The sequence below is a fragment of the Vidua chalybeata genome, chromosome 1 (genome assembly GCF_026979565.1).
Source record: "Vidua chalybeata isolate OUT-0048 chromosome 1, bVidCha1 merged haplotype, whole genome shotgun sequence".
NCBI lineage: Eukaryota > Metazoa > Chordata > Aves > Passeriformes > Viduidae > Vidua > Vidua chalybeata.
Genome location: NC_071530.1, coordinates 42,734,712 through 42,752,374, shown reverse-complemented (window position 1 = coordinate 42,752,374; position 17,663 = coordinate 42,734,712). Strand labels below are relative to the sequence as shown.

At 41.1% G+C, this 17,663-nt stretch overlaps 1 protein-coding gene across 1 annotated transcript in view; it reads right to left on the bottom strand.

Annotated features, from left to right (window-relative positions):
• The window catches only part of SH3BP5 (SH3 domain binding protein 5), a 51,205-nt gene extending 33,972 nt beyond the window's left edge, over nt 1-17,233 (bottom strand). Inside the window, exons 1-3 of the mRNA XM_053959194.1 lie at nt 17,105-17,233; nt 14,860-14,922; nt 4,674-4,802 (exon numbers count right to left, since the gene is read on the bottom strand). Of these exons, the coding sequence (XP_053815169.1) occupies nt 4,674-4,802; nt 14,860-14,922; nt 17,105-17,185 (273 nt within the window). The 5' untranslated portion in view covers nt 17,186-17,233. The remainder of the gene's footprint in view (nt 1-4,673; nt 4,803-14,859; nt 14,923-17,104) is intronic.
• Nucleotides 17,234-17,663: the final 430 nt, after the last annotated feature.

Here is a 17,663-nt window from a genome sequence, read left to right as displayed (position 1 = left end):
CAGACAGGTACGACCTAGCATGGATCTTTCATCTATTTTTGCCTGAAGCAAGTTTTCTGACACTTTTTTGTAAAAGCTAAATGAGGCAGGGGGGCAGAGGGGTGAAGGGAGTATCACAAAGCAAAACCATGTCTCTCCCAAACAGGTTCAGAACTAAAGCTAAGCAAAGCATTCTTGCCTACTCCCAATCTGAGCTAATAAAATGTAACCCCTCACCCTGCCACAAAACCAAACCAAACCAGCCCACCACCAAACAAAAACCAACCAACAAAAAAGAACCAAAAACAAACCAAAAAATGCTGAAACTCAATTAAAAGCAATACTCCCAGGGCTTTTAGTCAGGTTAGGGTCACTAAAAGTGTATGGACTGTTTTATTTGTAGGGGTGGGAATACACTTTTATCAGATTCTTTTTCTAGCAGAAGCAAAACAGAAAGGCACGTCTCCTGTTCAATTTGTCTATGGGTTCACAAGTGATGATATATGGACAGCAGTGTTTTAATGGCACCTCTCACCCAGTGACCCCAAAGTGCTTTTACTTCCCTTAATGAACTCAGCTTCACAGCAGCATGACAGCTTCATTTTACATGGGAACTGAGAGACATGAAGTCATTCATCTGTGCCATGCAGCAGCACAAAATCAGCTCCTGCCAGCCCAGTGATTTATGCATTAGACCACACTTGCTTTTGCACAGCATCCTGTCACCAGGGCTGTCACTTGCTCTGTCACTTGTTCAGACGCTACTGTGAACACCATTGCATAGGCACTTTCCAGCCCCAGCCCTGCAAAATGTTAAGTCAACAGTGGCTTAAGATACTCCTTACCTCAGAGGCTCAGGACTTCTGTTTACATTATTAATGTTTCCTGGCAACTTCACCCTTCTTCCCCATTAGCTTTGGGTAAGAGAAGTCTAATTCTTTGACTAGACAACTAGGGAAGCAGCTACTAGTGGAAAAGAAAATTAAAAAAGAAAAAAGAATAAACCACCATCCAAACCAAACAAACAAGTGAAGTTTGATTTTCTGAACATTTAGAACTTGAGTCACCTTCTGGGTTACAGGAATTTCATGTTGCTGCAATGTGGGCATTGCTTGTGTATATGCACAATCCTCTACCAAGGTTCTTCCACTGAACATGGGCATTACTGCATAAGTTACAAGAACAACATGAAAAGACAATATGCCAAACAAAGAATGCTCTCACAGCACAAGTACTTCAAAATTTAATTAAACAACAAATTGGAATCAAAGTGCTCCAAAACAGTAAGGTGGTGTCTGCAATCAACAGAAAAGGCCCATTGCTGTACCAAATGAGGAATCACAACAGTTCTGTCTTGGCAGAAGTTACATGAAATCTCCTTGAACATGAATATTAGCTAGATCTCACTTGAGTCTCAGCAAAAGCCAAATATTACTGCTTTGGTACCAACAGACAGCATCCTGACTCCCTGGGCCACCATTTCAGAGAGCAAAGTACTCAGATCGTAACACTAAGGGACCAATGTTCTGGTGAAGCAAAGTTTCACCCTGAGATAGGCCAAGCAAGCCATGGCTCTCTTGGCAAACATAACACAAACAAGATCCTACAGGACTTTTGCATAGAAGAGTTAATTTGTTTTAAATTCCCTATCTTATGCCAACAGAGGATTGCACAAGATCAGGATAAGGGTGAGTAGACAAAAGGGCTCAAGATCCTAAAGCTTCTCCAGTGTTATACTATAGTTGGTGACCTGGTTTTTGGTGACCCCACATCACTGCCCTCACACCTTTTCAGTGGGTTTTATCTTAATAGATGAAACACATTTCCAAAAGAGATTCGTGCTGGTGCCGTGTGAAAGCAAACTCCTCCATGTGACTTACTACAGCTTGCATCAGGCAACTTACCCTGCAGCCAACATCTTAAACCCAAGTAACTCTGGACAACTCCTGCATTTCTGCCAAACTAAGAGTCATTAATTATGCAATTCTGTATTTCCAAAAGGCTTAAAATTTACAAGGTCATAGTTTTACTTCCCTTTAGTGAGAACAACAAACAGGAATTTACACTTCCCTTTCTCTTACTAGTAGAGTCACTCAATTTTCCCTTATTGTTTAATTAAAGCTGTTTCAGGCCCCAAGAACCTTGTACCTATATTTCTGGATGCAGCCTAATGGCTCTAAAATAAGTGTAAAGACAGAAGGAGGAAGACAATTCTTCATAGGCCAGATGATGTTAATAATTTGAATAAAAAATAATAACAAGTTCTTCCCATGATTTCTCTACAGTTTTGCAAATCAAAGTAAAAAAAGAAATGCAAACTGGCACCTAACCATGTTAATACTCTGGTACATTCCTCCAGTTTCATATTTCCCTACCTATTCACCCCTTCTCCATACTTTATCATAGTGGATTTGCTCCCAGTTAAGTGGACCTTTTCTAGATTAAATTAAAACTAGAAAAACTCTTTAAGCAGATGCTTTACTGATTATTGGCACCAATCTTTCCAATCTCCCAGCTTCCAGATAGATTCACCATTGTTCAATGCTTGCAGTCCTCTTTTCCATTTTAAGATGTTACTAGACAAAGGGCAAAAGAGACCATCTTCTGTCTCTGTCTGCTGAGCATATACAAAGTGGGAACTCTGTTCCATGATCAGATCCATTAAACAAAATGAAAAAAAGTGAAATGAGTGGTTAGAAGGGCAACCCCTCTTTAAAATAAAATGCTATCAAGGAATTAAAATACAAACAAATGCGTAGCAATTAAACAGATCTGGGATAAATAGCATTTAAATCTAGCTAGTGACAGAATAGATTGGGAGAAAAATATGGTTCCCCCTAACAAGCCTACTACTGGAACAGTGATTCTACTAATTTAAGGACCTTCAGGAGCTTGGGTTTCTTAGTGGTCTTCCAAAGTACCTTTGAACCAGAATGACTGAATGGATTTCAGGGGTAGCAGAGACATAATACAAAATTCCATTTCCAGAACATAATCTGCTGCCAGCTTCAGGACAGAGGGCAAAGTTCACTGCTCCAAGTTTGTGATGTTACAAACCTCCAAGTCAATTGATATTTTGATTTTTTTTTTTTTTTCTGTACTGCAAAGTGTGTGCTTCTACCATGAACTTTTCCAAGTGTAACTCTTGAAGTCCTACGCATGCTGTGCCATACCCAGCTATTTATCATAATAGAAGAATAAGATCATGCTCAAGGCAGGGTTGCAGGGATTGTTTCTCCAAATTGCACATACTAGTTTACACAATTACTAACTTCTGATGCTCACCACTGGTTTATCTCTAGCACACACCATAGTCCTCATGAGCAGGGTTTCAGAGCAGTTACATATGAGAGGTAGATACTTCAGAGCACAGCAAGCAGGGCAGAGTTTACCTATTTGTCACAGTGCTTCTAATCTGCAGGATTAAGCCTAATAGCTCTTACAGCTCATCCCCATCCCCTGAGACAATGGCTCCAAACAATGCTATGCAATTTAAAGCATCAACATAGTCACATATTATCTTGTATGCCACATGCCATCAACCCAGCTCCTGCTTCACCAACTTTCAAGGCAACGAAGCTTGTTCATGCCTCCCTTTCCTGTGTGCTGTTCTGAGGACACATTCTCTTCCCTCCCCTTCTCTTACCCTGAGAGTTTACTCTCGGCCTCCTGGTACACACCTACCCTACTTTTCTCAACCCTCTACCTATTTTTATGAACAAAATCCTTCTGCAGTTTTCATATATTTCACACATGCCACCCAATCTCTCACTCTCCCCTTGAACACAATCACATCCCAGCTACCCAGCCACAGATGTCGCCCCACACACATCCTTCCAGCCAAGCACAGAAGTAGCAGCTCTAGGCAGTTCTTCCTGACTCTTCCTACCTCAAGAGAAAACAGAAATACCAACCAGGAACATGCTTCCCTTGGGGAAAAAAACAAAAAGCCTCACCCACCAGCAAGCCCCACCACCACAAACACCCAGCAGAAGCACTGCCTAAGCCACTACACACTCAACTCTCAGCAGCTTCTTCCATAAAATGAGATGCTGCCTGACATGTCACAATCTTTCTGGCTTTCTCTTCATCCAGCAGGTCTTCCTTCCACACACCTCATCCCTCCCTGAGCTACACAGGCCTAACAATAATCAAGCAGTAGTCAGGGCATGGGAAGTAAGGCCCTGATGACAGAGAAAGCCAAGGTCGGTTTGTCCCTAAACCAAAACACTTTAGAGACACATTTAGCATGTTCCTACTTCTGCACAACCCAATCAGCACCAAACCCTGCCCCACTCCAGCCTTTTTCCCTGCAGCTTCCAGCTGCAGCCATTTAGCTGCTGAGCATTTAGCTTTAAGAAGAAAAACCACATACACAAAGTCTACACTGTATTTTCAAATAAGTAACACTACTGATAGGAGAGAGCTCTGAAAGGCCATTTAGAATGAGAGAAGAGATCTAGTCTTTTGCTATTGTGTCTGCTGTAGCTGTTCTGGGTTTGAAGAGCATGTGCAGCTGTGGCTGTGAAGAAATCCATTTTGCCATCAATTCCCATGGCTGACATGCAACTGAAGACACAGCCCAGTGCCAGCCAAGTGCATATGCTTAGGATGTTATTAATAGCAGGAAAGCAACACCATCGGTGTGTGCCCTCCAACTACAACCAAAAGCTTGTAAGGCAGAAAGTTCTTACCTGCCTGGCCACCCTCCGAGCTTCCCAGTAAGGTTTAGAATCTTCTACTGCTTTTCCAATCTTCTTTACCAGCTCATCCAGTTTTACTGTTGCCTCGACCAGCACAGAGCGGAACTTCTGGCGCGCATCCTTCAAAACGTTGCAGGAAAGGAAGAAAGGACAGAGGCAGATTAGAGCTTTAAAAATTATTTCTACCTGTTTACTCCTACCTTCAGGTTCCTCTTCAGATTCACATAGGAGCTGACACATTCAAAAGAGTTACTGGCATTTGGACTAAGAATTTTTCAGCAGAGGAACCCTGGAACCCAGAGCCAAATCCTAAAACCAGCATCCTAGACACCAAATCTTTCAGTGAAAGCTGTCTTTCAGTGACAGCTTTTATATAAAGCCTACAACAGCCTGTTCTAGATGTTACCTCTGGCAGGGTTTCTCAGGGAGGAATTGTTTGTAAATTACTCACTCTGTGAGGAGGTAAACAGCAGTGTAACAAGCTCTGAGAGGGACTTCACTGGCAAAGACATCTCACATACATAAAGCTAGAACGGTGCCAGCAGGCAGGCAACCCCCCACACACAGCAGGCTGGCAAATCAGCTAGAATTGGCACAGAAAGCCCATCTCTTCAGCTGTGGTTTCTATCAATGGAGAAGGGCACCTACATTCTACTTCACTGTTAATATTTTCTATATTTTAAAAAATCCAGCTATTTCCAAATGGGATGTGTTGTGCTCCTCACATGACTAGTTAAAGTAATTAAAATATTTTCTCTGCTCCACTGAAATTTCCACACATGTAAGCAAAGTGATTCTGATTTCAATCTCAGAATCCACCACAGACTCTAAATATATGAAATTATTGCAGATTGATGCAAATTCAGGCTGGGACCTGGCCCAGGATTTAAGGAGATGAAGAGGAAAGGCCATGTGAGCTCTCAACAAGGCTTGTAACTCTAATTAAAGTGCAACATTTATGCAGACTGCTGAAGTGACATGTTGATAATCAGGAAGCAGCTGGCTTGAAGAAGTGCCCTAATTCAGGAGGGTTTTGTCATTATTGTTGATGATTTCTAGAATGCAAAACTGCTTATTCACTGGAAGATTTAAAATACATTCAAAGCTGCCACTGTGCTCTCAGAAGTGGAAAAAAATGCAACAATATATCAGTTTTTACAGAAAAAGCAACACACTTCTGTAAAAGCTTCTTTGCTTCCTTTTAGTGTTATGTAAAACTTGAACCAGCATCAGCATTATCTTAGTCCAGGACAAATAGCTTTGGATTCTTAAGGTGCTCCAATTTATTCTAAGGAATTATTCAAATGGGTAACAAGGTCAAAAATGGAGAATTAAATGGACATTAACTTATTATTTCATTAACTCAAATCCAGTCAATAATCTCATTTCTCAGTGAAAGCCTGAAATGTATCATTGAAACAATATTTATTGAGTCAATGATTTTCTCAGTGAGAAGAATTTGAATATTTCCAATTAAATTACTGGACCATACATGGTTCACTGCTCAAAATGAGTTTCATAAGTAACTGAAAAAAGACTCCAAGCATGATGACTATATTGCATGAAAAATATTAAGTACTGAAGTATATTTAGCAAAGAGAAAAATTCTTTGCAAGTGTAGGAACAGAATTAAAAGCTCATTTCTAAATGAACAAGCCGGAAGATTTCTTTTCACTCTGTGAAAGCCGCATTTAAGGATATTAGTTAGGCAAAGCAGATAGTTTAAGTAAAAAAATCCCTATGCAGTGATTCATCCAAAAGATTCAGTTCCCATGTTTGTAAGATAAGCACTTGGAACAAAGAAATCATCACTACAAATCTGTGCTTGGAGACCTACCCCAAATTTACTCATGTAATAATTATATACAGTCTTATCCCACAGGAAAAAGATGACTAGTCCCCACTTGGAGTTTAAAAAAAACAAAAGAAAACAAAGGACACTATGAACAAAGCAGTCAAATTAACAGCAACTTCTGTACCCATTCATTTCCCTTTAACTCCGAAGCAGATACAAATTACTGAACTCCAAGTGCTCCTCTAACTGCTGCCTGAAGCACAGGTCTTACAAATGGTGAAACAGACATTTGCCCATGAGCAAACTCCCATCCACACAGTAGTCAGTTACACAGAATACAAAGCTTCAGCTGAAGAACACACTGGTGTGAAATTCCAGTTTATCATTTTCCTCCAAAGATGACTGGTTCTTCTTTTAAGGCTTAATTTAGGTCTGACCACCCTCATTCTTGCAGTGAAGAACAATAACGAAAACCAAAACACCCCGGAACTTTGTATCATCCATCACAACTTATTTTAAGTGGCATTTATTCTCAGGCTCCTGACTGCCAGGAACACAAGCCTGCAGGCTCCAATACCTGCATGACAGAATAAGCAGATGCTCAATTCTCTGCTGGGATTAGTCCCCCTACCAAAGGTTTCCAGCCATCCCCTTCAGACCCAGCAGCAGGATGCCAAGGTCTCTGAGGTGGAATGCCAAACACACGCCCTCTGCAGCCCTACACACAGCATTTTACTCTCCACCAGCCCCAACTACACTACAAAAGCAAACAATCCCACATTGCATGTGTGCTTCTGTGGGAACCCAGTGTCTCCACACCACCCAGCCTCCTCAACCCAAAGTGCAGGGGCACAGCTCCCCCCTGCAAACACTCAGCCACGCTCCTGGGTCTGGGGTGTGGGCTCTGCCACATGCTGGCAGAGCACCTGCAGAAGACATCACCCTTGGAACAGCACAAAACCCCCCTGGCAGGTAATCCTGGGGAAGTCTGAGTTAGAACTACAGGTGCAGCAGCTATTTTTACACCTCACGTGAAAATGGGGAGGTCAGAAGCAACAAGGCAATTGCACCAGTCAGTAGGACTGGGCTTGGTGCACTTGCTCCTTATGGGATGTGAGAAGCACATCTGTTGCTCATGGAAATGAATGGGCCTGTGGTCGAGGCAGTAACTTGGGAATTAATTCACTGTTTTATGTCTGGCCTCCCACGGTACTGTCAGTGAGACACTTCGACCCACATGTGAAGTTGTTCAAAGCTATAAATCCTCCTAATGCTGATTTCTGTAAGGACACATCAAAAACTTAGAGGCTCAGAACAGCGTATCACTGCAGCTCATTCGTGGTCCCCAGCACAGGGTAAGTCCTACACCCGTGTTAGAAAGACAACCATGACAATTTCAAGCTACTTATCAAATCCTCTGGTGTGACTTGCCCCTCCATGCAAGTGTTACTATTTAACTGCCAAACTCTTGCTTCATTTAGACCTTTATGTAGCACACATGGATAACAGAGAAAGGAAAATATGTCAATTCCTGCAACTTGCTGTCATGAGCAAAATCAAGACAGGGCAGCATATGCCACAGAAATTTTCTAGCACAGTCCTCAATCTCTAGTTTCTGTATTTCAGTTTCTGGAAAGATAATTCATTCCAGCAGAAATGCTATTCATTGATAACAGCAGCCTTAGGTAATATGTGAGTCACTCTCACCATTTCTGGGCGAGTTTCTATGTTTTGGGGTTTTTTGTTTTTTAAAAACACATTTTGTTTTTCTCATCACTGCACTGAATACATACAGAGAATCTAACAGAAGCAATGCAACTGACATGAGACATCTCAAACACCCTGGAATTTTTAAAGCTTGTTTTCCCCTCTACTCACTCCTAATCTTCTGTGATCATTTTTAAGAACACCTTGCTTCTGATTTTAGCAATAGAAAGGTGACATTGAAAACGTTAGCAGTCAGCTTTCAATGTTTTTTTCCTCTCCTATTTGCTCAAATGAGATGATGATAAACCCTTTCCAAGCTGCACAAAAGCCAATTAAGGCATTTATCCTCAATGTGTGTTGCAAGGTTAAAAAAAATTTTTTAAAAGTAGCAGGAGAAGCTTCTCACTTAAATTACAGCCTTAACAAGTAGACTCTCACTAGCTAGGTGTTTGTCATACACACACTCTAGCAGGCAGAGCACTTAGTGTAGCACGTGGACAGCTGCAGTTTACGTTTCAACATCTTGTGCTATGGCTGCAAGAGCTCCACACTCATCAACTTTCTTCCTGGAAATCCTTAGCATTTTTCTTTCAAAAGAGATTTCACTAGCACTGTCTTAAGGAGCATGTCAGACATCTACCTCATATATAGTTTTGCTGCAATAGCTCATTATTAAAAGCAGACTTTGTTTCCAGTGACTTGCTGCTGGGCAGCTTTTTGATACTGCACCAGAAAGAGGGACCACACTTAGGGATAGGTCATCCTTACAGCAGCATTTTGAAAATCCATTCTCAAATGTGGGGGAAAATAACTAAAAAGCTAAAATACAATTTTCAACCTATACAGCACCTGTCAGATGAAAAAAGCATGCCTGTTTTCCTCACTCATGAGTGATGGTGATGAGCTGGTGTTAGATGCCAGATGACAAGCAAATAACTATTTCTGCCCATCAAATGAAACATGCATTTTCAAACAATTTTATTTTTAAAATGAGCTTTATATATCAACCATGTCTGAATCATCTTAGTACCAAGCACATCTAAATTTAATTTACAAAGGTTGTCTCATGACCGTTCTGCCAGTCTGGTGTGCAGAACCTCTGGCAAGCATGGGAGGTGCATGGAAATGGAATTGCTGGCTGAGACAGGCTTCATCTATTTCCAAGAGGCTGACAGGAACCATACCCATCTTTTCTGCTACAAAGACCTACCAGCTCCAAAAGCTCATCTCCAAGCTAAACCAGCATCAGTATCATACATACACACCAAACAGATGCACAAGGTGTGCTCAGAAAATGACCTTCAAGCATCAAACCAGTTAAAAACACTTTTAACATCTCTTTGGTACCTGAGTAGTTCAAGTAAGCCAGACTGGCAACCTAACCTTAAAAACAAAGTGCAAGGAAGGGGATAAGTGGTGTCTCAGTTTTTAAGGGATAAGAAAAGTCTTTGGTTTGTGGGTTTTTTGGGTTTTTTTTTTTTTTTTGTTTTTTTTTTTTAAGGCAGCTAATAATTTGCTATCCAAGAACAATTAAAAAATCAGTACCTGAAAGTTGCTCTAACCTCCTGCTTGCAGACAGTTACAAACTGAGATTACCAATACTTTTTACTACAAATGTTTTTAATTATCTTAGAAGAAGAGAGAAGAAAGTAGGCATGGGAGGGTATTGGGTGCTCCTTCCAAAGCAAGATTTCTCCACCTAACCCTTCCTCTCTCAGGCTGGAAACGCATCTTTACGTCAAGAACATGAATCAAGTAAAGCCCTTTGACTCACTTGGTTGACAAAATCTTTCCAGAGCCACAGCAGAGGAAGAAGCCTTCCCTTACTCATCCTTGGATGAAAGCAGAAGGCAAAACAACAAGCAATTCACACACAGGAGCCATTTCCTACGGAAGCAAGTAGATCATAAAGAAATGTGGAAAGATTTGTCCTGATAGTGCTGGATAAATCCATCCCCCATGTACAACCTCCGCCAAAAGCCAGCAGGAACACCAGCCAGTGAGCTGCTTTGCCCTTATCTCTGCATTCTTTTGTGGACACTGGAAAATGCTGCACAGGGATACTGATAAGGTGGCGGATGTTTCCACAGATAGATGTTTCCTCAAGCCAAGCAGGCATGCTCAGAATGAGATTCCAGACACTGAGAGGTCATTTCTCTAAAACCTGAAAGATGGAAGATTTTTTCTTTTAAATCTACTTACATATTTTATATGTGACAGGGTCAACAGCTCAAGTTTTTTTCCTAAAACCAAGTATTTTAGTGAAGAAGTAAGAAGCAATTCTAAATAACCGGTGAATATCTGCCTGCCAATGGGAAGCAGAGAATTAATTCCTTGTTTTGCTTTGCTTGTGTGTGCAGCTTTTGCTTTACTTAACTGGCTTTGTCTCAGCTCATGGGTTTTCTCACTTCTACTCTTCTGGTTCTCCTCCTGTCCCACCGGCGAGGAGGGAGCCAGAGGCTGTGTCATGTTTAGCAGCCAGCTGGGGTTAAACCACGACAGAAAGCCCTTCCCCTTCTGAGAGGGGCTCAATCGCTGACAAGGCTCACAAGTGAAAGAGCACCACAGCTAATAATCTCCTTTCCTTTTATCCAGCAACCCAGGGTGACCTTTATCCAGGATTAAAACTAAGATGAAGTCTTGCAGATCAGGACTAGAGGATCTAGGCAAGCACAGAAGAAGGATCCCGACCAGGCCCTCTGATAAGGCGCATGGCTGAAAGCAGCACTGTTCAGCTCCAGTTTTCCTGTGCATTATCTCCCATGAACAAACATTGGCAAGCTCATAGCTCCAGCAACACAAAAAAACTCTCTCTAACAAAAACCACATTTGGGATAGCTGGGATTCCAGTGGTAACATTAATGGTATGTGCTGCATTTCCCCTCCCCACAAAGCTGCCAGAGGGTCCCCGGGTTAATTTGTTACATGAGTTGTACTTTCAGAGCCAGTCCAAGTTGCATGTGAGCTGGCTGGACAGACAAATCATGCACATTTGTTAAGTACATTCACAGCTCCTGATGCGAGTTCAGATGGAGATGCACTTCCAATAAACAGGAAAAAACCTCTTGCATTTGGCCAAAACACACCTGTATCTCCCTTGCAGGACGTTTCCCTCAGCCCTTCACGGACACTTCAAACATAAACAGGGACATTAGCGAAGCCAAGTGTTAAATCCCTCAGAGAACCCTTATCGTCCTTCTGCTGTGTCAGTAATGCTCAGTGTTGCACTTAGGATGAGCAGCATTATGGATTTTAAATCAAGTCTAATCAAAGATTCATTAACAGGCAATACATTAACGCAACATATAACTACGAGCCACTCAGTGCCCTTCAGCCGCTCTGCAACTCCTGAACAGGCAGAGTGTGTCAGCAGGTCAGGATATTCCTTCAGGGTTTAACAGGATAGGTCAAAAGAGCAAAAAAAGAGTAATTTTTCCAAGTAAAAGAATAGATGTAGCCAACTTCAACGTATCTGTTCAAGTCATGCTATGCATGTATATCCCGTGCTCTCACAGGCAGTATGGGTGCAGAACTTATTTTAGAAGATTAAAAACCCAGGCTGTTCAACTTAAAAACAGATCGTATGGTAGTTTCAGAGCAGAACTTAAAGAAGTGGCAGGCTGGTCAACTTAAAACAGAATTTCCCATTTTATCACCTCTGTAAGCAATAGACACCAGTATTTTCTACATTGCTCAAACAAGGACATTCCTGTGGCTACACCAAGCCAGTGCGGTCTCAAAATCCTAGAAGCCTCTACTGAATTCAGCCCCATAACATTTTCCACTGGGTAACGCAGCATTATTACTTCCATTCTGCAGATGCAGACCTGAGGCACAGCAACAACAGAAGCATGGGTTTAGAAGGATTTAACAGCCTTTTTTTCCAGTTAATGGGAACTGGAGACAGCCAGCAGTCCCACTTAGAGCAACTCACACAGAGCCACGTACAGGAAGTCCAGAACAGTCTTGCAGAATGCAGATGCCACAGGGTTACCCTTCCTGCTTATCAGAGAGTACATCAAGTCACAAAAACATGGGTGTCTTTTTCTGAACTTCCTTCAAAGAAATATACCTCCTACTCAAACACTCCCATTGCTTTTCCAGATTATTCTGGGAAAAATTTAACAGTGGGAATGTACGGACCACAAAGTAATATTACAGGAAGCTGGCAGTCAGCAACTTTTGCTCTAAATAATGTAATGATACATCTATGTATCCATTAAAGACATTGGAAAGATGAAGAAACTGATACTAGAAAAACAGGATAAATATAACTCCATTGTCTGGTTAAAAAACACCCACACACATCTTTCTTTTAATGAAATATAGCAGGAACACCACAAACTAGGAAGGGGTAGCAAGAGGGACCCAAAGCAGCTAATAAGAGCCAAAAGTGCAATTCTTCAAAGGGAAACTCAGCATGGCTCTCCCAGAAGCTCACATTTTCAACAGCTTTCATGGATTTTGGAACCCTTTGAAGCAGAATGATCCCAATTCCAAACTCCTCCTTCCAAACTTTCCTGTAAGGCTGCTTGGCAAATCTTTCTTTTCTTGTGCAGAGTATGAATGCAGAGGTTTTCTGCTTACCACAAGTGTTGGGTGTTGTGGGATTTTTTTATTCCTTTCCCCTAGAAAGGTTTTAAGTCCATTTAAAATGCATTTATCAACCTGTATATAAAAAAAGCCTTGCCTACATCATCCAACTGCATTTGTCCTCAATATTTAAGCAGATCAAGTGTAATGAAAATCTTTACGGATTAAAAATTATGCAGTTGCATGATACCACAAAGTGGCATCCATCCAGTAATAAGATTTTCGGATGAAAAGTGAAGAGGAAACATTCAAGAAAGCACACTCTCAGTGGTATTTCACCTTAATTCCATCAAAAACTGCTTACAGTAACTACTACAGACAGATCTGCAGTAAACACATAATAGCAAAATGCAGAAAATGATTATATGATTTCTACTTAACACCTGGTCTTTACTAGGCTGAGTAAGCAACAATGTAAGACCAAGTTAATGTGGAAATTCTGCTCTTTTATTTACAGTTATATTTCTAGGAGCCTTTCAGCCTCTACAGCTCAGCATGTGCCACACAGACAGTAGCTACAAATCTGCAGGCTTGACAAACACTTGATCACATGAATAATTTTAATCAAGCAGCAAAATCCCATCTTAAAGTCACTAGGATTTATTTCATGAGGATGCCTTTGCATTATTATTACTATTCCATCTGGTTCATAACATGTCCTCAGTGCAAGGTTATAACAAAATTAATGAAATCCAGGCAACTATCCATAACACCATCTTTCAATTTCAGTACCTCAGCATGAAATAAGGAGACTGAAAAGATACATATAATGATTTTTTTCAATCTATCTATATAAAGATTCCTGAAGTCCATTTAATTGCTACTGTTGCAGACTAGAATACTGATTTTTAAAGTTCACTCATAAAATTTAAATCATGCTAGTGACACTGAACAGTTTTCACAGCAAAAATACTGTTTCATTTTGTGTAGCAAATAGTTCCCCATTTAACTAAGTTTATTAACCAATAAATTCATGATCTACATGCTACGAATGACAGAATATGCAAACAAGTTTGGATAAGAAAAAAGCTACAAGACAAAGCTTGTACAAAGATCATAACCCCATTTTCTGTTCAGTGCTTTCAGTGGATACTCCAGTATTTTAAAATTCTACCAAGAACCACCCCATGCTTGAGGTATCCATCTCATTAAAAGACACACAAGACAAAAAAAATTTAAAACTTAAAACCCAAACAAACCATACTTTGACATCTTGAAGGTACAGACAGAAATCTACAGATGCACTTTTATAGTATGTCCCTCACTGCAGTCTCAGAATGTTTTAATACAGTATTCAAAACTTTGTAATAATATCAAATTAATTTAGGATGTAAAGTTATATTTTATGCCAGGTTTTTTAAGCACATATTCATTTTATACTTCCACTGGCTTTATCTTCTTTGTTTTTCAAGTAAAAGAAAATTTAGATGCACACATAGGATAGTTTGTTTTGCTTCACTATTAGATCAATAATGTTGAGCCTTGCAGAATAACCACCAAGTAGAAGAAGCTCAAATTTGGGGATTTAGAAACAATTTCTTCAGAATTTGCTATTAGGTTTTTAAGTATCCACGAAAACCTCTCTGTATAACCAGGAAGTCTTTAAGTCCAACTTTCCTTCATCACCTTCCTTGCTCAGGAAGTGATGACAAAAAAGGCAAAGATAACAATCTAAAGAAACCCCAAACAGCCACCAAACAGAAGAACCTGGCAGATAGTTGTATGGCAAAAAACTCTTAACCAAATAACTTTCCCTGTCTATAATCAACAAACACAAAACAGTGACTTGTAAAAATAAAACTTGTCTAAGCTTAGTGTCAAAACCTAAAAATAAGTTCTGGCAGTGGTTGTGTGTGAGGTTGTCCACACAGGGTTTTTACACTGTCAGCATACCTCTATCTTTTCCCTTTCTTTTCAGCTGTTAGGTCAATTAATATCTTTAAAAACATCATCACTTGACTCTTGCTGCAAAATTACCATTCAGGATGCACAAAATCAGGAGGCAACCTACTCAAAAACACTGTCCTTCTGTTCACAAAATCCAGCATGCACAAAAGGAAAACACAAGGATAAATTCTGTACCTCCAGCTCCGTCTCTCTGCGATTGATATCATCTGTAGATTGATTCAGTTTTTCTAGCTCCCCCTAGAAGGAAAGAAAGTCAGATGCATAGTAAGAAATCAGGGAAAAAAACATGTCTGAGAAAGCTCATTCAGCATCCCCACTGAAAGCTCACAAGAGCTTTGGCTAATGAATTTAGTGAAAAGAGAAAACCTTGAGATGCTCAGCTTAACTTTGCCACTGGTCTTCTACTTTGCTACTTCAAAGAAAAAATAATCAGAGGAGCTCTATAGTTTTATGTTAAGGCAACACATTTCCTATTCTGGCTACTTCTTCACTATTACAAATAAACACAAAGTACAGTAAGCTGTCTCATTAATCAATATAGTCAGTATCAGCGAGGTGCTGGGGAGACAGACACACCCACCCCGAAAGATTAGCATAAAGTTTGTACTATCACAGGAGACACCCAGTGAAAGGACAGAACTGATAAGAAACACGTCTTGGTGCATGAGAGGTATTTTATTTTGGATTTTGGCAATCCATTTATTAACCCAACCAGTCCAGGGGACATACAGTTATGTTTACATAATTTGCCTTCCTGCCAACATTTTGATCCCGTAACAGCAGAAACAAAGGTGTTAAATCCCTTGAATAAATATGTAGTAGCAGTGTTGCTGGCATGAATGAAGTTACTGTAAAAATAAAGCTCATTCTTACTGTCTTTCTTACCTGAAAAAGCAACCCTTAGGAGGAGACCTGATAGCTTTCTTTATCTGAACAACATGTTCCTTCATGCGAGATTATGGGATTTTTAACAGGAGTGTTCTCCAATTTAAACGTTATTTAATTGTCAACCAGTGTAACAGAACACGCCTTGCAATGTTTTGCTGTACAAACTGAACGTTGTAAATTGATTGTCACTTGAGCAGTTCCCCACTAGACTACAAGAATTACTCCAGTTACAACCAGAAAGGAATTAATTACAACAGTTTAGCTCTCTTATCCTCAGCGGTCAGATTTCATTTCCTTACTCCTAGGACTTGGAAAACACCTATTTGGGTGTCCATGTTGTCTGAAACAAACACTCATCCAAAAATTACCTAATTGTCTCTTACTGTAAGGCTCAAAACCTCATGGCTCTCGCGGAAGCAGACACAGCAGGCTGTTTTTCAAACCAAACAGAAAACTGAACAAAACCAATTGTTTTGCCAACAATTCACAAATCATATATGTGGAAACGTGTTGCAAGCTGAAGAACCTAAGGCCGAAATTAGATCAATAGACCAACAAACCAAGCTCAGCCTCTTAAAATCGGGGCAGTACCAGGCTAGCTTTTGGCTGAGGGCCTCGCTCTGTGTAACCATGTTTTGAGAATTTTGCAATGGCTCTGCACAGCCCTGGAAAACAAAATGTTCATGATGGAGAAAAGAATGACAATTACAGCATGCAGGGACCTACGCCAAGGATCCTCTTAGCAATGTACACACGTGTTATATTCATTCATGACAAACAGTACCAGCAATGCTCCAGGCAAAAGCCATAAATCTGCAGAGACCTAAAAATACATTTCATTTCAGGGACCACAGCGTGCTTCAAGTTTGCACCATGCTATTGGTTGAGACACGATTTTGGGGAGAAAAGCTTTGTTTAGAAATCATGCAAGAATAAAAAGCATTGCAGAAGGCATTCACTAAGAGGAAACACCATATTCCACTAAAGCTCCTTTTTACAAGAAATAAAAAAAATAATGATAAAAATAATTAAATAAAATTTTAAAACCCTACATTTTCCCGCATTTATGAATTTCTAAGCACCAGCCCCGCTCCACGAGCAAGGTCACGCTGTCATGGTCAAAACTAAAAAGCGTAGGGGGGGATTTCAGCAGGAGGAGAAGGAGGGACGCCCAACAGAGCCGGGCGCGGAGCGATGCCCGGGGTAACAAAGGGCTGGGGCGCTCCGGGGGCGCTTCCCCCCGCTCCCGGCGGGCGCCGGGACACCCAGGGCTGCTCCGGGGAAAAAATATATTAAAAAAAAATATATATATATATATACATATATACATATGTGTGTGTATATGTGTATGCTTGTGTGTATGTATATGTATATATATACATATATATATGTATGTATGTATGTATTTATGTGTGCACATACGCAGCAAAAGCAATGAAATAAAAGGCAACCATTATTACACAGAGCCATAACGTACACATTAAAACGAACTTTAAAAAACGCAGCCGCCCCTCGGAAGGCAGGCCCTCACCTGGATGCGGGGATCCACCTCCTCGTCCTCGGGCCGCGGTGGTTCCTCGGCGGGGCGGCCCCGGCGGCCCCCCGGCTCCATGGCGGCTCCCGCTGCCGCTGCTGCCGCCGGCGCCTCCCGCTCCGCCGCTCCCGGCCCCGGCTCCACAGCCCGGCCCCGCCTCCGGGGGAACCCCTCCCTCCCCACAGCGCCCCCCGTCTCTTTGTGCCTTCGCTGCGCAGGCAGGGAAGCAGCGAAATTGCGGGGTTTCCTTTTTATTCCCCCCTTCTTTTTTTTTTTTTCTTTTTTTTCTCTTTTTTTTTTTAACCCTCCCTCACGCCCCGTTTTTCTGGCGTGCTAATTCCTGGGTCCCCCCCCCGCAACGGCGCTGCGTGAAACCAGGATGAGTAGTTCCAGGTGCCGGGAAACGCTAAGGACACCTTGCTGGCTTTTTAAAATTTATTTTTCCCCCCCTTCTTTTCTTCTTTCCTATTTTCCAAGCTCTGCTGGAGGCTGACATGCCCACGGAGAGGAAAAAAATTTTATAAAGGGAGAAAAGAAATTACTAAAGGCACTTTCA